We start from the raw sequence: 24,260 nt of genomic DNA, 5'->3' as shown, positions 1-24,260 counted from the left end.
TATTTTAGGGTTCAGAGGTAGGTTTGGATTTTGGGGTACAGGGGTATTTTTAGGGTTCAGGGCTAGGTTTGCTTTTTGGGGTACAGGGGTATTTTTAGGGTTCAGGGGTAGATTTGGGTTTTGAGGTACAGGGGTATATTTATAGGGTTAAAATGGGCTAGTGTTTAAGGGTGTTGGGGTATTTTAAGGAGTAAGGGTGGGTTATGATTATGGGGTGCAGGGGTATTTAAAGGGGGCAGGGTGGACACCCGGAGCTGGAATGTACAGAACCTGGGAAGAAAAAACAATGAAATATTGGGCACAACGCTTGCTTCTTTTCCCCCGTAATCCCGCGCCCCGCACACGCCCCCGGCACACGCTCACAGCACACGATATGAGACATGGCATGAAGGGCGGAACATACCACACGCCCCCAGCGTTTGTCACGCCCACAGCAGACACGCCCACAAGGGACTACTTTGCTGGCACGGTTCTTTAACCTTTTAAATGTATATGGTGGGCGTCTGCATAGCCTATGTCCTTCTGCTGCAACTGCCCTTTCCATCGCTGTATTGGGTGTTGTGATTGGTGCTGTGGTTCCTGAGATTACCCGCCTCAAAGGTTTGGGCTCTCTCTTTATTATATTAGTATAGATATAGATATATATATAGATATAGATCACATGGAAGTCCACAAGAGATGGCAATTTATACTTTACTGATTTTTGTCGGCTTTGGATACAGAATATAGTCCCTTTTTACCGAGCAAGATGGAAGGCTTGGGTATCTCGAATTGACTCCTGGGACTCATTAAGTATTCCTTGCAGAAACTTAGACCAAGAAACCAAATAGGAGAAACGAGACCGCTTTCTAATACGATAAATATTTCCAATGAAGTAAAGGAGGCCTGTGCCTTTTCCCTACTATTATGTGCTCAATAGTGGTAAGATCGGCCCAGGATCCTTGCCTAGAAGATGAGGGGAGGGAGGGTGTAGGAGTTCCTCTATAAGCAAGCGACCAGCACATTAATGAACTTTTATATGCTGATCTACTTATCCCAGACTGCACCCTGACTGGCCTACAGAGGCAGCATGGTGCCGAGCCTTGCCCTTTGCCCTGAGACTTAGCATTAACAGTGATGAAAACCAAATAATGAGCTTTGGGACTTGGAACATGACCTATAACTTTTGGCTAGTGCACTAAACTAACGAGGACAAAGAGATACAAACATCTAGGGGTTCGATTTATGGGTAGCTAGAACTGTAATCTACATACGGAAAAAATATCAGCTAATGCTCTCGCTGCAATGGCTGGACTTGTCTAATTCCATAATAATTAGGAGGGATGTCTGAGACCTTTACTTGAAGCCTCAGAGCAAAAGATAGCACTCATTCTCCGATGAGGATCGACAGCACCTGCTGTACTATAGGAGGCCACGCTCTCTGAAAAGTGCAGAAACCCTTCGATTGGAGATACGGCTGCCACCTGTTAATGTGGACGCTAAGACTTTAAAAGTTTGGTTTTTAACACTTCTAACAAGGGAAAGATGGGACTCTAGAGCTACACTAGGTTTGGAAAATTGTGTGACCTCTGTGTATTAATGGGCACTGACAACTAAAGAGAGGATTAATGAAAAATGTTGATAAATATAATGGGAGGCGAAGAATGAGAATGCATCAATATCCACATTAGAAGCAAATCTTTAGTACACGATTATAAATATGACCTAGAATATCCAGGCAGATGACCTTCACCAGTACATTTTTAAAATTTTCAATTGCAGCCAGGTGATGCTGACTAGTTGGTCACAATCTCATTTTTGGCCACAAGACTATAATGAGGGGCGGACAGATATCTTTTCCCCATAGAGCTACTAGATACATTTGGAAAGCAAAATAGGGGTTTTGTCATATGAATGGCTTTCCCTTGTTCGTCTGACCAGAATGTGTTGGCCTTCCAGTAGCTCTTCTTGCTCATCCAATGATGTATATCTAGCTGTTGAGAGCTTTAGTACACTTCATGATGTAGTGATCCCATCCTTAAAATTAAACATACTTTACATTGATTGGATTGGCTTTCTAACATCTTATTAAGCGGGTTCTGCAATTAATGGTTTTACATTTTTGTATCGGAGTACCAGAGCACTTGTATCGTACTTGTTAATACATTTGCTTCCTTTTCAGAGTAATGATTTTCTTGAATCATAAAATAAATTATATGACTTAGTAGTTCGATTTATTTACAAATAATGTTTACAAGCTGTTGGGACAGGGCTGTACCCTGCATGATGTACAGCTGTGTTCTCCTGTCCTGAGTGCTTGACCTTGTGAATCTAGTATTCTGTTTTCTTATTTATTTGGACATCGCACCACGCTGATCTAGCATGTACGCAGATGCCTAGGCCTGTCCCTGGACCTAGAGGGCAGACCAAACGTGCCCTCATTGACAGACAGGGGGACTACTGACTTGGTCTTGGGTTTAGAGGACAAAACGGTGGTGTCACAGTATAGTGTTTTGTGAATCCATAGTTGTGAAACAATCAGTATTACAGATAAAACGGGAGTAGAGGCCTACTGGCCCACTTGTGTAATGTTCATATTCTATGTGATTCCCAGTTTCTATTGCTGTCGTCCTGCATGAATGTTGTGTTTGTACGTGTGCGTATCCTACGTGGCACATGCATGGTGTATGTATGAGTGAGCCCGAAAAATGCAGGCCTGTGGGATCCATTTGAGATACGCTAGCCTGGCCTTTGTACAAGATGGAGGTGATGGTGCATTCCAAAACAGTGGAAGTGTTTTAGGGACATCCTTGAAACTTGAGGGAGAAGACGGACGAGGAGAGTGGGGGGAAGGACTAATTTAGAAATTCAATTAGGTCTTTTGCACGGCAGGGAGTTGCTGCCATTTGGTGAATCGAAGAAGTGAGTGGTGGGACTTCTGACATTTGTGGTTGACCGGAGCCTCTAGACATGGCCTGCCCTTTCATTTTATTTCCTTAATTAACTCCTTCTGTCTGCTGAAACTGCTGGGTGCAGAATCACCACAACTCCAACTCAATGTTTTGGGTGCTCCAGGGTGGAGACTAACTGCTGTGAAAAGCAACACACTTTACAAAGGGCTGTGTCTGGACAGCAGCCTGAAGTGGACACTTCAAAGGAAAGTTACCAAAAACCGGTTCTGAAGCTACAAAGAGTGGATACACATCTTCTGTCTGAAGTTGGTGTATAAAGTAGAACCTGATGTTTCAGTTTAAAATCCTCTTTGGCCAAGGAAGGGTGTGACCAACAGAGCACTCAGCGTACAACTGTGCAACCAGAGCTAGAGTCTGCCTCACACCCAGTTTCCCAGAAGTGGGGGGCATTACATGAGACAGGATCTCTTGCAGGAAGATCAGATTACCTGCCCTAAACAACCTAGAAGTCTGTCTGGTGAGAGATAGAGGGAGCCTTCAAACCTGCAAGAGGAGTGTCTCTCCAGTAGGAGCAAGGTGCAGCGTCTCCCAAGAGAAGACCAGAACTGACAAGAGGAATCTGTGTACCCTGGCATCTGTGGGCCTGCAGTCTCTTTACGCTGGTTCCTAGCAAGAAACTCAGGAATGCGGCTATCCAGTTGGGCTGTGATTGTGTGTCAGAAGTCACCAGCTTGTGTGTGGCAGCATCTGTCCAGAAGAAACTTGCCTGTGTGTGGTGGTATCAGCCTGCCCTTGAAGGATACATTTACCTAAGCCGTGAACAGCCAGAAGAGGCTGTACATACAACCAAGGTTGCCGACCACTGCAAAGTCCTTTAGAGGTTCGATTGGGACTGCAACTACCTAGGACTGTCGGCACACTACCAGAGTGCAGGCCCACCAGATGTTGTAGGGTGAAGGACTAAGCTACTAGATGGAACGCCACATAGCTGGAAAAAGGGGTGTGCTCAGGACAGAGAAAGCTGGGCAGCTGCACTCATTCTACTAGTACTGATCCACCATGTGTGGTGATACTAAAAGCAGTAAAGACATTGCACATCAAATTCAGGAGTGATAACGATCAGACTTAATCCCACGAATACTTCTTACACCAAAGAGTGCGGGACCACCAGGACCCAGGGGATGGAAGGGGGGCAGAAATGAAGGAACCAAGCCTAGATCAACAGCAAGGATCTAGGGAAGATAGCAGATAGCAACACAACAGGCCTGCTATCACACAAGGACACTAAATTGCATTAGTTTGTAACAGTGTTTAGTATTTCTTTACAGGGTGCATTCCGTTTTTTTCAAAATGAGAAGCACTGGGCTTGACATTCATTTATGGTGCTGTGTGATAAGTTGAGCTCTGAGCTCGAGCACCCCTATATTACCGCCCTGGGAAGCTGTGACTGCTAGTCATGGCTGACACGCAGTCTAGTGCTGAAGGAGTTGTATTTGAGCCAGCTACAGAGCCACAGTAGGAAGGTCCGTGGGACAACAAAGGTAAACTACCTCAGCTCCCACTTGAAGCTCACCAGTCCATTTGCCCCACGTCCCTTCCTGAACAGAATCTGACACATGCACAAAGTAATTTCTACATAAATTAACACAGGAATTACATTCCTGGTCTTACACTCTAAAGCAGATCTCCTTTTAATACAATTACAAAGCAACCTAGGTTTTAATTCATGTTATACTTGTAATTTACTTGTGAGGTAAAAATATCACTAACTTCGAAAGACATTATTGAACTGCTAAAATGTGTAGCTTTGACTATAAATCTAAGTCAATGGCAACATTTCTTTTCAGAGACAATTGTCCACAATTCACAGAGCAGTTGTTGGAATGCCTATTACTAAGAACTCATTTACTCACAAGCTTCTTGTATTTGGATGAATCCAGCATAAGGACAGACGTGGGCCGACAATGACACTAACCTGAAACTAACTGGCCATGGATAGGTCTGGTTGCATCTGACAGAGGAACTTGAGTGTCAAATGTACGCGAATAGTTTAATGTTCTTTAGACCGTCAATACTTAATCAACTCCTGTTTTATTTACATTTCAATCTGCTTTAAAACATGAATATATAACCTACATATTACATAATCTGTGATAGTAACTGTGTAGGTATGGGTAGGTCAGAGTAATCACTTAAAAGGCAAGTTTGGTGCAGTTTGATAAATCTTCACGACGCTTTCCAAAAAAGATTGATCAGATTTGGATTTGACATCTCAAGTTTTGGGTAGATATGTCAAACGGGGAGTGGTGTGAGATTTTGTCAGTGAACAGTCCTTGACCCTGGGTAAAAGGACAGTTCACGACCCAAATTTAGGCAAATATTTAAATCTCATTGGACAAGGGCACAGCCACCTCTCTGCCAAATCGTCCATCTGTGTCTAAGGACCCATAGTCTCTGATTGGTTGATCACAAGAAATACAATCTGTTGCGCCTGCCATTACAAGTGTCAGGTTTCAGACCCAGATCGTGAAAACAAATAAAGGAGCCATATAGGGACAGGTGTGGCATTCCCGCGCAACTTGGATCATGTGGGCGGGGCCCAAAGAGACCCCCACCACAAAGAACAAAATGGTTTTTTTTTAAACTAAAATGTACATTTTGCGCTGCAGTAGCTGGCTATGAGGCAGGGTTCGCAGACTGCAGCAAGGCCCTGAGGTTCGTCCACCAGTGTCTACGAGTTTGCAAACCATGCCTCTTGGGCCACAAACCTCTCCTCACTCCCAAAATACATATACAAATAAGGAGACCGGCCTCTGTTTGGTGGCCAGAAGGCCTTGTAAGACCCAACTACGCCTCCACTGTCAGAAAATGCCATTTTATATCACTTAAAGTTGAACTACCCCATAGCATCTGGAAAAAAACAGATGCAATATTAAAATAGGTAAACTTACGTTTGAAAGTTCTTTTCACATTTGTGTGTGTGAAAATATTTATTTGTGTTGTTTGGTTAGTGCTCACACAGTCAAGTGTCTGCTTGAGAGCACTAATAAATGCAGAACACAATCACAGACCTCTTCCGTTCCTGGATGGAAAGCCGCATTTAAGACCAAAAACTGAAGCTTTCCATCAATAGATTAGTGTATCACAAATACTTGGAACCCTAGATGCACAACATGTGGCTTGCATACACATATAGTGATTGACAAAAACAAATGTTAAAGTGAAGTTATTGTTAGGTTAGGTCATAATTCATTAACATGTTTAGAAATTCACTGAACAAACCACAGTTTAAGAGGAGTTATGGCTGCAAATTAAAACTGAAAAAATACTGAAATTCGCAAGTTAGGCTTAGGGAAACAGTCCATAACACATGCAAAAGACATGTAAACCATAACTAGCAAACCACACGCAATGCTCGTAACCTCACTCTTGATGTTACAGAAGCAATTACAAGTGTTGTAAATAATATTACAGATGGGATCACATATCATATTACCATAGTCACTATGAAACAGAAAACTATGAATGTAGTATTATTTACTTGTTCAAGTATGTAGTTATTTTGATTACATTGTGCCTCATAAACCTGATTTCCTTTATGCCGCTTCCCTCTTTTTCTTCTCAATAAGGTGCTTAGTGCAGCATGTTGGGTAATGGTGGCTCCTATCAGCAAGGAATGACAGGGGAAAAAGGTTCCCTAGTCCTAGGATGTACTTTTATTCTTTTATTTAGATTTTCAAATGCACACAAGATCTATGGCTTAACGGTCCAGATATTTCTAAAATGTAACCTTCTGCTAAGACTGAGACACTTAATAAACATGTACTTAAAAATAAAAAAAACTATTGAATGGATTGATGCCAAATCACGCAAAGGCACTTCCTTGAGTAAAGTGATATTTACATGACATATGTAGACTAATTCCATTTAGCAGTTGTGTTTGATCAAACAGCAAAGAATCTTATGGGAGTTCAAAAGGGGTATGCCACTTTTGCCCCCTCCTTTTCTAGGGGCCTGGTTGATGGATCTGCATTAAATTTGCCAAGAAGAACCCAAAGTGGAAGTACTTTTTTGGGTAAGGTTTGTACAGAGTCTTCGTACTGTGCCAATGTTCTTGAGAAATCGTGGAGTTTTAATGTACTTCATTTTCAAACCCCTGCTGCACACCGCTGAGTTGGTCGCAGAGTTAAGGCTGCGTACAGCAGAGGTTAGATATGCGTGTGCCGTAAAAATACATGAAAGGCACCATGCTAAATAGGGCAATATGCTATTAACTCAGAAAAAACACAGCTATCAAGAGAGCTACATGCTGGGCTGGGTGTGTGCTTTGCTGAGAATATCTGGTGAAATTCAGTGGATTTGTGCATTTTAGACTGAAACATATCCGAGTTTTTTGTAGTCATATCTAGATCAACAAACACACTGTATATTATTCTTACATTTACATGCATTTGTAGTACATTTCTAGCCAAGTCTAATCAGCGCCAAGATCTGTAACTAAGCACAGGCCATTGGGCATGCACAGATACAAAATCTCAACATGAAACTAGCTCGAACAGCTCAAAATGACTAAGCACTTAAACATATACATGATAAAACAACAATCAGAGATGGATTGGCTCACAGAAGATGCAAGAATGAATGGATGCCAACTATTGCTGGCCATGTATAAATAAAGTAGTAAGTTCCTGCATCCTAAGAAGACACAACTAAGGGTCGTTAAAAAAACACAAGCAGTTGAGTGCTTTATTAGCAAGCTAATTCCACATACATAAGAAAAGACAGTGCACACCTCTCCCAACAAAAAAAGGCACAGAACCCAAATAGTAGTAGTGAAAAAAATCTTCAACAATGTAACCAGCAGTTTCTCCACAAACGGCAAAATCACAAGCACAGAATACGGATAGCATGTGAAGTGGAGGTGCAAGCTTCCCTCACACATGCACAGGACTATTTGGCAATAGACTAAGTTCCTTCAGCGGTCTCCTGAGATTTTTTTTAAATTTGTGTTATCCCAACTCCAGCCTCAACCCAAACAATTGGATTGAAATGGTTATTTCATGGGTCTCTACTGTGAGAAACGACATTTTAAAATATCTTGCCCATCCATCTAATGCAGACATCTAAATTCATTTATGAACAAGTCAGGCTCCGTTTAGAAGACAACTGTGTATTAAAGACAAAGATAACTTACAGGAAAACCTTGAGTGATGGGGATATCGAAATTGAAGATAAGTACCCGTGCCCGGAAACGAGTGCAGGCTCTGATGGGGTCCTTTGGACCACAAAACACACAACCAACACTAAAATAAAAATATAACAGTAAAGAACTCTGAAATGAAAGGAAGGTTGCAAACAAGCAGAACACTAAACATCAGTATCTTCCAATACAGTGTATCAAATATTGAGGCAAATTGCTTGTGTAGACACCCAAATCGACATGACTAGAGTATGAACAACATTTTTGTAGAAAAAACACAGTGTAGTGATTAAAAGCATTGGAGCTCATAGGGCGGGAGCTCAGGTCCAACTTAGTCACTCTATGCAGTGTGATTAGGAAGCACCCAGAAGAGGTCAGTGGTGGTGTTTCACGAGGATTCTATTATTTTGCTGGCAGTTCAGTGTCTACTGTAACATAGGAACAGCATCTACGTATGGCTTTGGTTTAATATGGGACCATGAGATATATGTTACAAAAGCAAACATCGTGCTCGGAAAAAGACTGGAGCTGCTTATATAACAACATTCCTAACAACATCACATGCAGACAAACATGAGGAGAAATTAATTTTTATGGTCTGGCATTATAGCATAGCTGTCGCCAGACAATTATATGAGCATCATTAGAGAGGGACTTTGGCTCCGCCCACATTGTGGGAGCCAGGAGTACATGTTTTGAGTGGGCAGATGTGTGCTTCCACAAAAGGAGTGCTTGCCCTCCACGCAGCTGTGATCATTGTTTATTTACTCAGTTGGCTGAGCTTGAACCTTCAGGGGTGCACACGACATTGTACTGCTCTAAAATTTATTGTGTTTGTCTTTCTCAGGCAGCAGCACAAATGGAAGCAGGGCAGTCATTAACCTACAAGGATTTTTAGGTCTGGCAACTGTCACCTGACCTTTTAGCTACACCAATGTTATTCTACAGTTCTTTGCTTCCACACAAATACATATTCATTCCCATGCTATCTACTTGTAATGCTTCACATTACCGTAAAAAAATCCTTTAAAGCCTGACCAACTGGTATTGCCAAAGCTTGTTGGGTTTTCTTGTGAGCTACCACATAATGGACATTACTCCACTTTAGAAACAACATTCAGCATAACACAAGTGAGTGGCAAGTCAGAGTAACAATTCAAAAAGTAACAAATATGATGTGTCATTAAACACAACTGTGATGCTATTGGAGGAAATTCGATTTTAATGACTTCCTGGAAGGCAGGTTAGGCCCTTTAGGCCAGAAGCGAGTTCCATAACGCTGTGTTTGTAAATGCACAATTCTGTGCCTTTGAGTTTCTGAATCTCAAGTCCAACTGAAGCCTGTAGCCCATCTGGGGCAATGTTGGTCACAAAAGATATTTAACAAGTTATCGAGGTATGCTGGCTGAGTCTTTCAGGTGATGTCCGTGCGGCAGTCACCTTCACTTAAACAGCCTTTTTGAAATCTATTTATGTTACCATTCTGTTCAAAATGTTTGTGCATCTTGGAGGACACTTGTCGTAGTGCAACTGACATCACAAGATTCAAGAAACAACTCCAGGAACAACTTAGGCCTTATATAAGAAAGTCCTCGGGGGTAATGCCCACAGCTACTCATGGACAATGTGCTCCACAGTTCTCATGGACAAGGTGCCTGAGGAGAAAAAAGAACTTGGCGCGCTTCACCTAGATCAAGACCCCTCTGAAAATGTGTGCCCAGATTTATAAATATTATGTGTCGGATTTGTTTCACTTCTTTGATGCAGGCCCAACGATAAATCAATGTTAGTATTTCCAAAGCAATGCACATGGCTATATGTGTTGATTCATTAAAAAAAAGGTAAAGCATCACATTGCACTGCCTTCCATTTATTTGCATCAGCAAGGCGCTCCATGAGTGTGGTCATGCATCCACCCATTTATTTGGCTGCAAATCCATATTTTAAAGAGTTGTAGACACGAGTTTGCACCAAAATGGCATGCATGCCTGAGGCTGGTGACTCTTTCTCCTGGTTATTTCCATGTGCGCTGTATTCTGCAGCACACACAGAAAGAGGAAAATGCCTCCAAGGATATTTTTGAGCAGAAGGTACACCTTTGTGCAAAAAAACTATCCTGACCACAACGCAGACAACCTTGCACTATGGTGCAAGTGTGCCACTGCATGAAGAGAGCAGAACTGCACCATGTCTTTGTAGATCTGGCACAGTTCAGCTTTTTCCAGTTCAAGCATCACGGTGCAGATATTTTGCATGCTGCCCAGCGTTGCATAAACTTTCATTACATCTGGGCCTAAGTTTATAGAGGGTTTAAGCATAATCAGCAGGAGAATTAGGAAGGATTTAGGAAAGATTTACAGATCGATGAAGAAACTATTACTTTTTGCAAGACCGCATTTTCCTTTCCCACAATAATGATATAAACTGACAATACCTCAATTTTGTCATTGAGCAATCATTTAGGTTGTGTGTGGTACTATCCTCTTCGCTCCTTAGCAATTTGAACGAGGAGACGCACCTCAAACTTAACCATATTCCCTGCAAACCAATCTCCTCCACTAAAAACGAAAACTTCTCCTCCTCATCCACCGCTGCACGACTTCTCTACTTGCTCCTCCACTGTCACCTTAGATTTCAGAAATCAATTACTCACTGAAGCAAACGGGGAGTGAAGACTTGAGGAGAAGAACCCAGAAGGAGCGCAGTCTGTATTTTTTTTTACTATGTAATTTTCTAACTGGATTTGTAATGCAAAATATATTGTAGACGATTTTACTGAGCCTCCAACATTGTTGGTTGTGCATAGGTTTTGTAAAATAGTTCTTTTAGGTCGATGTTATCTCATTGATTATTTAGTAAGCAAATATTTTCACTGGGTTCCTTCTAGAGGGTCAACATTCCAGTTTCACAACACCGGCGATAGCGAGTTTGAAAGGCTTGCAAAGCCAACCCTGAGAGGGAAAATACCGGCGGGAGTTGTGGGCTTCAAACCTAAGCTACAAATTAAGTCTATAAAATGACTTGACAACCACGTTTGAAAAAGTTCCTACAAGTACCAATGGCTGCGAGATGGGGATTGTAAGTAGTATCAAATTTGAATATCACTCCTCTGCATACCTAGGTGACTGACTCCTGCTTGTTTTGCCATATAAGTGCTAGGGGACCCAAAATAACAGGCACCATTTCCTTTTACATATTTAGGGTATTTTGTGTGTGTTTTATTTATTTTTTAACACCCAACACATGATCTTGGCCAAATCTGCATTATTTTCCCACATACGGAGGAAACTTTAAAGATATCCAGTGTCTGTAATTTACCCTGGAGTGGTGTGAGAAAATCGCCAATATTTGGTACTTCAAAACTGCTACAAAGGATGTCGGTTTCGTCTAAGGAATGAAACGTATACATGTTTGAATACAATAAAAACACACGTTTCCCAGCATTCTGGAACATTACAATCAAGGAAATGTTTTGATTTTCGACCTACTTGCAGTTTGTGGGTAAAGTAGGTGTGAACCCAGAAAGCTATACATTTCTGAAAAATCACCTTTGTAGTTTGACCAAAAACATGTGATGACCAACAACTGATCTGTTACTTACAATTATTTTTTCACTGTGTACTGTGCATTCTTTACATGGCAATGAAAAAATAATGCGAGCAGAAATTGGGTTATGGATAGCTTTGCTTTTTTTTTATTGAACCCACGAATCATGTTATACAATTAAAGACCGGAAATTCGTACAACAGGAATGTGAGAGAATTTATTTAAAAACATTATTTTGGAAACTCACAACTGTATAGCAAAGGGTTCTGAGAAAATCAAATAATAGCAAACGTTCTACAATCTTGTGTTACCAGATTGTTCGTGAGAAAAATGATACTTCAAATATGGGTAAGCCTAACAAAGGATTATAATTGGCCAACAACATGACTATAGGGGCTCTGCAGTATTTGTGCCAGGGAATCCTCCCAACCCCAGACATTACTGAAAACTAGACACCTTGAGAATCCAAGGAGTTGTGGCTTCTTTGTTCCCCACCTGCTCTCAATATCCATAATGTTGTGCAAACATCAAATTATGATTAACAAATGATTTCCTCACATTTGTGAACCAAAACAAAATATTTGGGGCCAATAGCAAAAGTCCTACCACCCTGCATACCTACATGAAAATAAACCCAGAACCATAAGCCTGTGGGTGGGTATATCATTCATGTTGGGATGGGAATGTCCTTGTGTGGTGCACAGTCTTGCGACACTACTTTAAGTGCCCAACTGAGAATGTGGTATTGTGGTTTTCGATTTTAGCCGTAGTCTCATACTAACCTAGTATTTGCACAAAGACCCTGGAAGACCTCTTTCCATGAGTGAGGTATTCCTGCACCAAGCATGCCTTCATTTGACCAACAGTAGATTGCCATCACTATCACAGGTTTAGCATGAAAAGCGATGATGGCAGCATACCGTGTTTTGTGAATCATTAGTTGTGACCAGACTTTATCTGTGTCATTGGAGGGAATGGCTTACTGACCCATTCATGTAAAGGTCTACTTCCATGCGCTATCGCAGATACTAGTGTTAACATCCCAAGTGTATGTTGTGCGTGTGTGAACTGTGTGGTACATACATTGTGTATAGGAGTGAATCAGAGTAAAGGAGGCCCGTTGGTTTAATTTCAGAAGTCCCAGACAGTTCATGTACAAAGATGGAGGCCAGGCGGCTTTCCAAGACAGTGCAAGTGTTAGCTGCCATTGCTGAAGTTGGAGGGAGGCGACCTAGAAAATAAAGTGGGGAAAGAGGACAAAGAACCTTTAGCAATTCGACTAGATTCTTTTTGCCAAGAAGAGCTGCTAATTAGTCCCCTTGAGCACTAGCATTTTGAAGGGTGGCATTGCAATCGCAGCTGTTCAGAAAGTGATGAGTCCTGTTTAATTCCAGGTGCAGAAAGCTCACACCACATTGTGTCTCTGTTGTGTGTACTTCTTGAGACTGACCCTGCTGTGAAGAGTACCATTCAGCACAAATATTGAGTGTGGAGAACAGTTCGGAGGCCAGATGAAACAGGAACTGACTCAAATCGATTCTATAAGTACAGATAATCTACATCCTGTCTTCAGGACTGTAAAAAAGTCGGAGCAACTGACCACATGTTGTTCCAGTCCCAAATTATCTTTGGTCAATGGAGGGAGTGCTCCAGTGAGTACTCAGAGGGCTGATGTGCAATCAGAGCTGGTGTCTGACGGACAGCCATACTCCCACATATGAGAAGATATCACCAGAGTCTGACTTAAAAGGAAGACGCTGTCCCCTTGTCCTGAAGCTTCTGCAGCCAAACTTCCTGCTGAGAGACAAAAGGAGTTGCCAACCTTGCAGAAGGTGCGACTTTGCAGGCCAAGGAAGGAGCAGCAAACGCGAGAGCATGAGCTTCTATCCACACGGGAAGATGAGAGAGGAAGAGATCCGCATGCTCCAGACACCGGAGAGCAATCTCTCTGGCTGGCACCGCAACAACCTTGTGAAGTTGTGCCTGAGAAGACAGTGCCTCTGCGACAATGATGTTGTGCCCAAGCAGACTGTGTAGCTTTGAGATTGGGAAACTGAGCTTGAGCTGACGTCACAGCTGAACATTGTGAAGCTCTGCTTGAGCGGACTGGTCACTGACTTTGAACTGCACTGGAACAGACTGTGCTGCAAACCCAGGAATGAGAGTCAGAAGAAGACTACATTGAGGCAGTCTTAGGAACCTTGCCCTCACACCCATCACCCATACCAAAATCATAGCATACGCAGATGATACCCAGTTGCTGTTTACTTGGGGGGAAAATGAGTGCTTTACGCCATTGACAAAAAACAGTTTGGCAGCAGTTTTTCAATGGCTCTCCTCAGCACAGCTTAAATGTAATGAGGAATGACAGCTTAAATGTAATGAGGAGAAGCCGGAAATTCTCCTGTATGGGACCCCCCCCCTCCCACAACCCCCCTCCGTTTCGAGAATATCTATGGCCAGTGGAGTTTCCCGTGCCTGCCTCCTCGGGGCAACCTGCAAAAAATCTGGGAGTCTGGTTTGAGAAAAATCTATCATTCTCTATCCGGATAAAGAAGTTGATAGGGACCTGCTTCGTGCTACTTAAAACCCTCAAGACATTTCTCCTGTTTCTACCTAGAGCAGCTAAGGAAACAGTGGTTGGGGCCTTGATACTCTCTCGACTCGACTATGCGAATGCTCTGTATACCGGCTTGCAGGACTATCTTCTTTGGAAACTGCAGACTGTCCAGAATGCTGCTGCTAGACTTGTGTTTAACATCCCAATGAGAAGCAGTGTTCGGCAGTATCTGCGTCAACTACATTGGCTGCCGGTGGCCAATCGAGTCAAGTTTAAAACATTGACTCTGGCCCATTGCGCTCTGTATGCCCTTGGTCCTTCGTACCTCCGGAAGAGGGTCCTATTTTACAACCCCGCCAAACGCCTTTGATCATCATCTCAGTTCCTGGCCCATACTCCTCGTTTTCGGCTCACAAGAATGGGGGGCAGCTCACTTGCTGTCTGGAACTCACTTCCGCTGGCTCTCCGCAGTATTCAGGATGTTGGTCTATTAATAAAAGAACTGAAGACCTACCTGTTTGACTAATTTAACCTCACTCTCTGTATCTATTCCTTTTCTCTTTGGGCTCGCACCAAGACACTCCTCGGAGTATCTGCACGCAGTATAAGATTAAATAACATAACATAACATACGCACCCGAAACAGGATTGCAACCAGCCAAAAACTTATGAAAATGCTGGAGCCTGCATGCTTGCAGGCTCTCAGAGGCACCCTCTGGCTGCTGCCTTCCATAAACTTGCAGGAGCACTCCCAGCCAGTGCGTTTCCCTCAGAAGAGAGAGAGCCCAACATGTGCTGAAAGTCAACACTATGGCAGACGAACAGACACAACTTTGAAGTGGTGAGATAAGGACTACTGTGACTAATAAGAGTAACTAGGTGTACAAAGTCAGAGGGTGTAACACTACACCTGTACAGGACACCTGCCCAAGACAAAACTCGAACCAGGGAGACAGTGAGGAAAGGGGATAACCAGCCCCAAGCACAGTTGCCCTGTGCCAGTGGAGGATCCAGATCTATGACCTGGAATGTGTAGTATTGAGTTTGCTGTGAGAATTAAAAGTACTTCCTTTTAATAAAGATGAGCACCAGGTATGGCAATCTGTTTTTGTTCTCCTGGGTGAATGTTGAGTGCTAGGCTTGAAGATCAAGTTACTTACTTTCGGTAACAACTTATCTGATAGAGACTCTATTTAGCTGCAGATTCCTTACCTTAGAATATTCCCCTGGTGTCAATCTGGATCTGGAATTTTTCCATAAGCAGCAGCCCTGCGCGCCAGCAGGTGGTGTGGGTCGGTTCTGTGTAACAATGTGAGATCCGTCCATGGCAGAAGTGACATATGTGGTGCCTATAAAGGTGCCACAGAGCGCGCTGTCACTTTCTCTTTGCAAATTTCCAGGACAGAAGCATCGAAGAACACAGACCACTGGTGTGCCAAGATAGGGCCCTAGAAGGGGTGAACCTTATATTCTAAAACCATTTACAGAGCGGGGACGATAGGAGAGTCAGTAAGGAACCTGCAGCTAGATAGTCTCTACTATATAAGGTGTCATCGAAGGTAAGTAACATGTTCATATTTTAGAGACTTCCAGCAACAGATTCCTTACCTCAGAATAGATACCCAAGCAATAGGAGGTGGGGTTGTAATGCGGATTAGACTAAAAAGTCCTGTTGGACTGAATGGGTAAAGTGACCGTCATGCCAGACCTGCATGTCCATGCAGCAGTGCTTCGTAAATGAGCACAAGGAAGCCCACATTGAGGCCTGACAGATATCCAGGACATTAAATCTGCGAGCTGACAGTGGTTGCTGCCTTGGCCCTGGCAGTGAGCTCACAAGCCCTCAGGAGGTTGCATTATGGCCAATGCATAGCAGATTTTGAATCAGAGGGCGGTCTACAGTGAGAAGATCCATTTCTACATCGCCTACCCTTTCCTACCCCCTACATACAACACAAAGAGTTGATTGCCTACTAGGAATTCTTTTGTGTGGTCATGGCAGAACGACAACGCTCATTTTGGGACACGCTGGGAGTCTCTCCTCTTCTTTAGAGGGGAGAGGGGGAGCATAGAAGGTAGGCAGAGTGATAGATTGGCCTACGCTAGCGGCCACTAAACCAAACCATCACTTTAACGACCCGCTACCATCAAAATGCCTGAAAGAAATAAGCCAGATTATGATTCCAATGTGGACTGAAATTATAAACGCCTCACTTTCCCAAGGGGTACTCCCAGAATGCCTCAAGACAGGACAAATAGTCCCGATCATCAAAAAACCCACAGCAGACCCGGCAGACCCAACTAATTATCGCCCAGTGACCAACATCCCTCTTCTTGCCAAACTAATAGAGAGATGTGTACAAAATCAGTTAAGCCAACACATCAATAACTTCTCCCTATTGGATGATTGCCAATCGGAATTCAGAACTGGACATAGCACGGAAACGGCAATCCTTCACATAGTCGATGATGCACTTCAAGCTATAGATCAAAACCAATCTTGTCTACTCATCCTCCTAGACCGGTCTTCAGAGTTTGACACGGTTAACCACGAAAAACTTCTAAACAGACTTCACGACAGGATGGGAATTTCCGGCACGGTATTGGATTGGTTCAAATCATTCCTACAGAACAGAACTCAGAGATTCCTAGTAAACCAATCTCTTTCTCCCTCTTGTCCAAACACAATTGGAGTTCCCCAAGGATCGACTATCTCCTTCACTGTTTAACTTATACATCGAACCACTTACAGAAATCCTGCGAGATTCTAAAATATCTTACCATATGTACGTGGACGATACGCAACTTTACATTAAGATTGCATCACTGGAAGACACAACCACTATGCCCTCAAAATGACTCTAAAATGGCTAACTAACAATCACCTCAAGCTAAATGCAAATAAAACCAAATTCTTACTCATCGCACCACAAAAGAATCAAAGAGAAGTGAAAGAATGGTCGAAGATGATCACAGCACTAAACTGCACCCCGACTCTAGTTGAGTCTGCGAAATCTCTCGGAATCACACTGGATGAACACCTCGATATGAAAACCCACATTAAAGTAATGGCAAAAAACGCACGCTTTCATCTGAACTACTTAAGAAAATTGAAGCCATTTTTATCGGAGAAGGACCTAAAACTAGCTGTGCAATCACTGGTTATCTCAAGAATTGAATATGGATGTACAACTCTAGCAGGCCTTCCAAAAATTTCCATAGCCCCCCTAAAAGCTTGCCTCAATGCAGCGGCAAAACTTATCACAGGAACGAGGAAATTTGACCACATCACCCCTCACCTGAAAGCGCTAAACTGGCTACCCTTTGAAGCTAGAATACAACTAAAAATGGCATGTATCGCCCACAAAGCGATTCATCACAACACACCCAGATATCTTGCCCAGAAAATAGAAATTTCAGGAGGAAACAGACCAGCCCGGAGTGCCAATTTGCTACTGCTGAGACCACCTATCTTCAGGAAGAAAAAAACTTATGAGAGAGCGTTCTCGGGCGCAGCCCCTAGAATCTGGAACTCTCTGCCTGTGAACATCAGAAAAATTTCGAACACTGCTTCATTTAAGAAGGAAGCTAAGACCTTCCTCATGAGCAAATTCCTCCCATAGGCAGGCAATTCGCCTTCTGTGACTTAGCTGTGAGGGTCTTAAGATAACAAAATGAGAAATATGAAGACTAGCGGTAGTCAAAAGACAAGCCAGGAGAGAACAGAAAACAATCAGCTCTACCTCAGAACAATACTATTCGTGTCTTGTAATTTAGTAGCGGTCTTTTCTTTATTATCTTCCTACCGACTATGCTGGAAATATTACCAACTATTGTGCGCAATCTCATTGCTTGTTATATACATTGCTGTTTTATCCTATGCCATCGATGTAAAGTGCTCTGATACCCATGGGTCTAGTTCGCGCTATAGAAAACGGTGTATAAATAAATAAATAAATAAATACGTGGAAGGGAAGGATCACCTTTCGTAAAAAAGATGCTCAAGTCCAAAGAACCAATTTGTCTGGGTAGATGGTAAGGTCTGGAGGATGAGCAACTCACTGACCCTACAGACAGGTGTTAATGCCACCAGAAAGGCAGTCTGTGGAGCGGAACTTAAGAACTATATTTAAGTCCTACTAGGGCATAATAAGAGACACTGGTGAAAATATATGTTGGAGACCATTCAAGAACCTACATACAATAGGGGATTTAAAAATGGATGTCTGGTCTGATCACTTGTGTGATTTCAAAATCGCATGACGTATTACCTCCTCTTTTAGTGTCTTCATAGGCCGGGTCACACAACTGGAATGTCAGATTATCTAGGAGGTCCTATAGCACCCGAAAAGGAATTTAATCCTTATGAAGACACTGAAAGAGGAGGTCATGCTTCATGCCATTTAGAAATCACACCAGTTCGGAACACACACCCCAGATGAAGTCCTAGGGGAAGAAACTCGCTGGCTGGGGTGATTGGAAAATATAATGTGTTGAAAAATGAATAAAAGTTGGATATTGAACGCATTCTCAAGACTCCTGACAATTGAATCTTATTCTTGTTCATTATCGATATGTTCTTAAACATTGGACTGTCTGAATTGTGGATGAAAACACAATAACACAGTAAAGACTCATTTTCAAATTGTTGTAGTGTATGTTGGGCTGACACTAGGAGAGAGGCAAACAACCTCAGCCCCATGGATTTTGCCCAGTAGCTGTGGTTTGCCCTGTGAACCCACCCACTTCTCCCGAATTAGGTCAGACAATATGGAACACGCAAGGGCCAAAAGTGCACTCATGCCAAGCGGCATTTATAGTAGCAAGATAATGAATAAATAAACTTTTCATGCTTGGGTTTGAAATTGGCTGGCATCCAGGAAATCCTAACAACCATGACATTTTTGAAAACTAGCAACCAAGAGGAATCAGGGTCATGAGGCTGGTCTCAATTCCACCAACTTATTTATACAGAGTGAGCAAAGGTCAAACAATGTCCACATTACCCGCACTTTGTTCACATTTATGTGAATGAAAAATATATAATTTGTATGCAACTGCCCCACAGTCATGAGCTCACACACTTCTCAGTGTAATAAGGCACTACAAATGTATTGGCGGGCTCAATGTGGGGGATAGAAATAGTCAAAAACTATGACCATGTCAAGGGACTTTGAAATATGACAAAATAGAAATATTTGCCCTAGGGGAATCACCATAGTATTTCGGCCAGTTACTAACTGGTACCTAGGTATGGAAGCCTACCAATCCCAGACATTGGCGTATCCTGAAGTCCCAGGGATATTCAGGATCTGGTCATTGCATGAATTCAACTTTTTGTAACTCAGAACGTCAGGCAAATGTCAAGCTACATGCAAAAAATAAAACCTTGCAACTTCCTTACACTGATGTGAAGAGTCCATAATTCGTGGCCAGTGCCATAAGTCCAATCATTCTTTCTTTTTACAGCTTTTTTTGATAAGAAGTACAAGGACACCACTGCCACATAAGTAATTTTTTTCAAGTCCACTTCATACATCTGGACAAAAAGGTTTAAATTAGAGGGAAGCGGTTTGTTGTAGCACTTTCCACCATTAAAAATATTCTGAAGTATATCAGGTTTTCACCAACCTGCAATCTTTTTTTTTTTTTTACAATGGATTCATTGAGCTCTTGCCTTCTGACTATACAAAGTCAGCAGCCTAAAAATGAAGTAAGAGACTCATGGAGGCGACCAAGACTTGCCCTTGACCAGTTCAAGGCGACTAAAATCTCTCATGGTCATCCTCCATATCCAAAAAGTTGAAACTCCTAGAAACACTTTCAGTACTTATAAGGAATAGAATGATTTAGGGTCAGAATAGGGACACGTAGCACCACATTATACCCCCATTTTGAAGATTTCGAATATGTCTTAAAGAAGAACTTTTAAAATAAAGCCTACTCCAACATGGACCACAATAATTAGTAACAGGTCTCATGAGAATAAGAGCAGGTGACTTGTGCAACAAGGCAGACAACAGTCTAAGGGACTCGGTCTCGATGTATCAGTGAAAGAGAATGAGAGACCTGGATAAAGGGGGTTAGACAACACTTTTCCATTGGCCACTGGTCTCCCCAATTTTTAATACTTTCAGACTAACGGATCACCAATGACATTTTCAGTCCCCTCAGGCAACTGTGATCAGCATAAGAATTGAGAAAAAACATAGCTAAGTAGCATTCAAAGATTTGAAGCATGGCTTTCTCCAAAAGCTCAGAGCTCCAAGCACTGCTCAGGAGGACTACCAAGAGCCACAGCAACAAGACATTATTTTGCAATAGCATGATAAATGATTACTTTCAGGCTAAAACACAGTCGGCTATCATATTTCACACTCACTTGATTTTGATGATATCCATGCCCGTCAAAGTGAGACTAACTTGATCTCCCGCTGCGGCCCAATCAACAGGTTCGTCATGTAGTGTAATTCCTGGAAATGAGTTAAAGCAAAAATCTATGGTTAGGTGTCAGAGTTATCTGCTGAATTCAAAGGTGTTTTCCCCATTTCTGTTTCATCATTTATTACTCATCAAACTTCAGAAAAAGTGCTCTACAAACCTATTTGCTTTTCCAAGCTCTGAGTTAAGCAATTTCATTTCTACATGACGTTTTGCTACATCAGAAACTAAAGTATTCTCAGCTCTGTTCCTACTGCAAATTTTCATACACACCAGTTTTACAATTTAGAAAGTTTAAAGAATATTACAATATACCACAAATAAATATCTAGATTCATAGACTGCTTGTTGAGATTTTTATTCCCTTTTTTGGCAATCTAATGTCTTATGGTGGCCACAGCATATAGTCATTTGGTGTCAACAGTGTACATAAGGAAAAGAAAAAGTGATTGGTGGTTGTGAGAGAGTCAGACACAGAGTGGTAGGAAAACTGAGTACAATCTTAAAGTGCCCTATGAATGCACTCAAAAGAACAGGACTGCGCTATTCATTTTGCTTGGTACCTAGGACAATGCTAAGGTGATGGAGTGTGCAAGAAACAGCATACATAATTCAAGATGTCATGAGATAAAAAAAAGTGCAATATTTAGAAAGAGATGATTCCAAATATAAGAAAATATCACTCATATTGCGCTTGCCGCATTGCTGAGTCAGCGATACAGACAGCACAAGGTAAGTGGTTTTATTGTATTTTCCCGATTCCACCGTCAGTTGAATTCCCCCCCCCCCCCCCCCTGGCCCGGCCCCACCCCACCAGCTTGTACCTGTGCCGTCCACGTCTGACTGCCACACTCAGACTGTGTATTCCAACCCCATGCCCTCACCCATCTCCAAGAACACAGATATCACGGATTCTTCTCAAGGCTCTAAGGTTATATCAATTTGATCATCCCAACAAAAGTTATATAAAAAAAAAATCAGAAACAAAAAACAAGACAGAAAAAAAACAGAGGTTAAAGTAAACAAAATGAGCATTAAATGCAAAATCTAGAAGATACAACAAATAAAAAGTAGAATAAATTGGGCCTGAAACCACGTAAAAAAAAATTGACATCTGTAACAGAAGTTGGTAATCAGCTTTTTAAAGTTTTTTTTTTTGTTTGGTGCAAGGAAAAAAACTTACGTCTACTTCTTGAAAAGGGGAGTTTTATCTTCACACATACCTTTAACAGTGCAGGTTTCATTAGGGGGCATTACTAGTAGTTTGTCCCCACTTTGGACATAGCCAGCTTCTATTTTACCGGTCACACAGAATCCTGCTCCTTGATCTAGAAAACATGGACAGTAAGTTATGGATACCTTACTTAGTTTATTTTTAAGACCACAATTAAACACTGCAATGTCTCATCTGCTTGCACAAGGTCTCCGCCCCCCCCCCCACCAAAAAACAAAATTGTGTGTACATACACACACACACGATTAAGGAGCTTGGGATTTAACACTGGCCATGAATTCATAATCTGCAACACACTATTGTGTGAACTTTAAAGACACCAGAGTAGTGCTGACAGAGCATGAATGCCCAACACACACCGTTAATTTACTTGCATACAATGTCTCCAGTTGGACTGAAGGCTATGGCATAATTAGCAACTAATGGACACTTTAGATGTAATAAAAGAGTGAAGTCTGAACTACCCCCAAGCCTTATTGTGCAGGTTTGATCACCGCTAGCTGGCAGTCTCAAGAAGGCTGTACAGGGGCAGTTTTAAGCACTGTAGATTATGCCTGTATTGTAACAACTCAAATAACTCCCCAAAAAGAGATTTGCTGAGCAGTGAGTATTGAACACAAAACAGCTTAATAAGCTCTGTGAGCTGCCTTTCGCTTTTACTTATAAGTTGACCAGAGAGATACAAATCACATATGATCAATTTTGTAGTACTTTGCTATTTTTCTCAGACAGGTTCAGAGTCCTCTAACGTATAAGTAACAATGTGGCCTGAAAAAGAGGTTTTGAGAATAACTGTCCAGCTTGTTATTTAGGTTATGTAATCGACAAAGACATTATGAGCAAGTACTCACGAATATAACATTGGAATGTTGAAAGATTCACTGAAGGCAATGGAGTAGCTTTGGGCTTATAATGTCTGGTATATGCCCGGAGCTCCAACATTCCAATGTCTGTCTTCATGTTCCTCCCTTTTTAATTTAGAAAATTCAACCCTTAGTGGGTGGAATGTTCGAATAGCCTTCTAGCCCTTTTGTTTCTGGCTACAGCAGTTGTTAAAGGCGCTCTCCTTCGTTATAGGCGATGAGAGTTCAGGAACCTTAACATTGCTGCCGGTACAGCCCTCGGCAGCAGGCTATATTCCAAACTTGATAAGAGCTCAACTGATTTCATGATGCTTAGCCTCCTATACAGTAGGGTACGTCAGATGGTAAAACGCTAAGAATCCCAAAGTGTGAATCACTAAAACCACTACATGCATGTGCTCTAGGAATCAAGCTGCACTTCACTGACTAGCCTCAAATAGAGCAATCCCAGTCTGGGGTTTAAAAGGGCTTTTTTATTACACAGTGGACTCAATATTTGTGACCCGACTACAGATGCTATATGTCATTTTGTGTTGTCCATTGAATACATGGCCTGGGAGGGTATCTACAGTGTACCTAGAGTGTTGCCCCTCATAGTAAAATATACCTTCTGCCCCTATGGAGTCTGCTGATAGCTGAGATTGTATAAAAGAGCAAAGACAATATTAGCTGTATCTGGTAAAATCCATTCAGCATTTTATTACTCAGGGCTATATCTTCACTGAGCTGCGCATTTCTGCTTAGATGTGGCATGCTTGGAGAACTAGTGCAGTATTAACAGTGTCCAAGGCACAGATATTCCATGCAGCACAAGACTGTGGTTTATATGCCATCAGAGCAGCTGCCATGGGTTTTATCTCAAAGACGCCACAACACTTTCTCAACAGTCTGGTTTACAATGGTATAAGAAATTCAGCCTAGAGCCCTGCAAGAGCAAAAAACACTTACCAAAACTAGTTCTGCTACTTGGCAGAAGTGCCTGTAGATATTGGAGATATGGTAGTGGTCCCACATCCTCTCAATTAGGGGGTCAAATCCATACAATCCATTACTTAAGGGAGGACACATCACCCTTTTTCCAGCTTGAGAGAGATTAAAGATAGTGTGTTTTTGGCTCAGGCTGGTAGAGCCAATTCCAAAATTGTTATTAACAACTCTCTAGCCATACCTATTCTAACATACCCAGATATAAAGGTTTCACTCAATCCTATATCCTGTTTTCCCATTTTCAAGTGTAAAACAGTGGGTTTAAAGCCAGTTGCCGTGCCATGTCAGATACCCAAATGTTTAAATCCCAACCAACAGTGAATGAGATACAATTCTAGTTTGGTACAAATGGTGGCTACTGTGGGTGTTAGTACATTTTCGTCATAAGTAGTTCAACTCGGACTTTGGAGACCTGCTGTAAACAAAAAAAATTGTTTTTATTATGGTAAATGCCCCTTGTCACTGACTACCAGCAGCCAAGAACTGCATTAAGGTAACACGGGAATTTGACTACAGACCATTTTGTTGGCTGGCTAAA

General features: G+C 42.1%; 1 protein-coding gene across 2 annotated transcripts in view; it reads right to left on the bottom strand.

Annotated features, from left to right (window-relative positions):
* The window catches only part of HBS1L (HBS1 like translational GTPase), a 520,713-nt gene that overhangs the window by 26,958 nt on the left and 469,495 nt on the right, over window positions 1–24,260 (bottom strand). For both annotated transcript variants that reach the window (XM_078649243.1, XM_078649244.1), the window contains exons 12-14: window positions 21,862–21,966; window positions 20,580–20,670; window positions 8,086–8,194 (exon numbers count right to left, since the gene is read on the bottom strand). In XM_078649243.1, coding sequence (XP_078505369.1) covers window positions 8,086–8,194; window positions 20,580–20,670; window positions 21,862–21,966 — 305 coding nt within the window. The remainder of the gene's footprint in view (window positions 1–8,085; window positions 8,195–20,579; window positions 20,671–21,861; window positions 21,967–24,260) is intronic.

This window comes from Lissotriton helveticus, chromosome 6, assembly GCF_964261635.1.
Source record: "Lissotriton helveticus chromosome 6, aLisHel1.1, whole genome shotgun sequence".
NCBI classification, from domain to species: domain Eukaryota; kingdom Metazoa; phylum Chordata; class Amphibia; order Caudata; family Salamandridae; genus Lissotriton; species Lissotriton helveticus.
The sequence above is the reverse complement of the archived record's forward strand: the minus strand, read 5'-3'. Positions and strand labels throughout refer to the sequence as shown.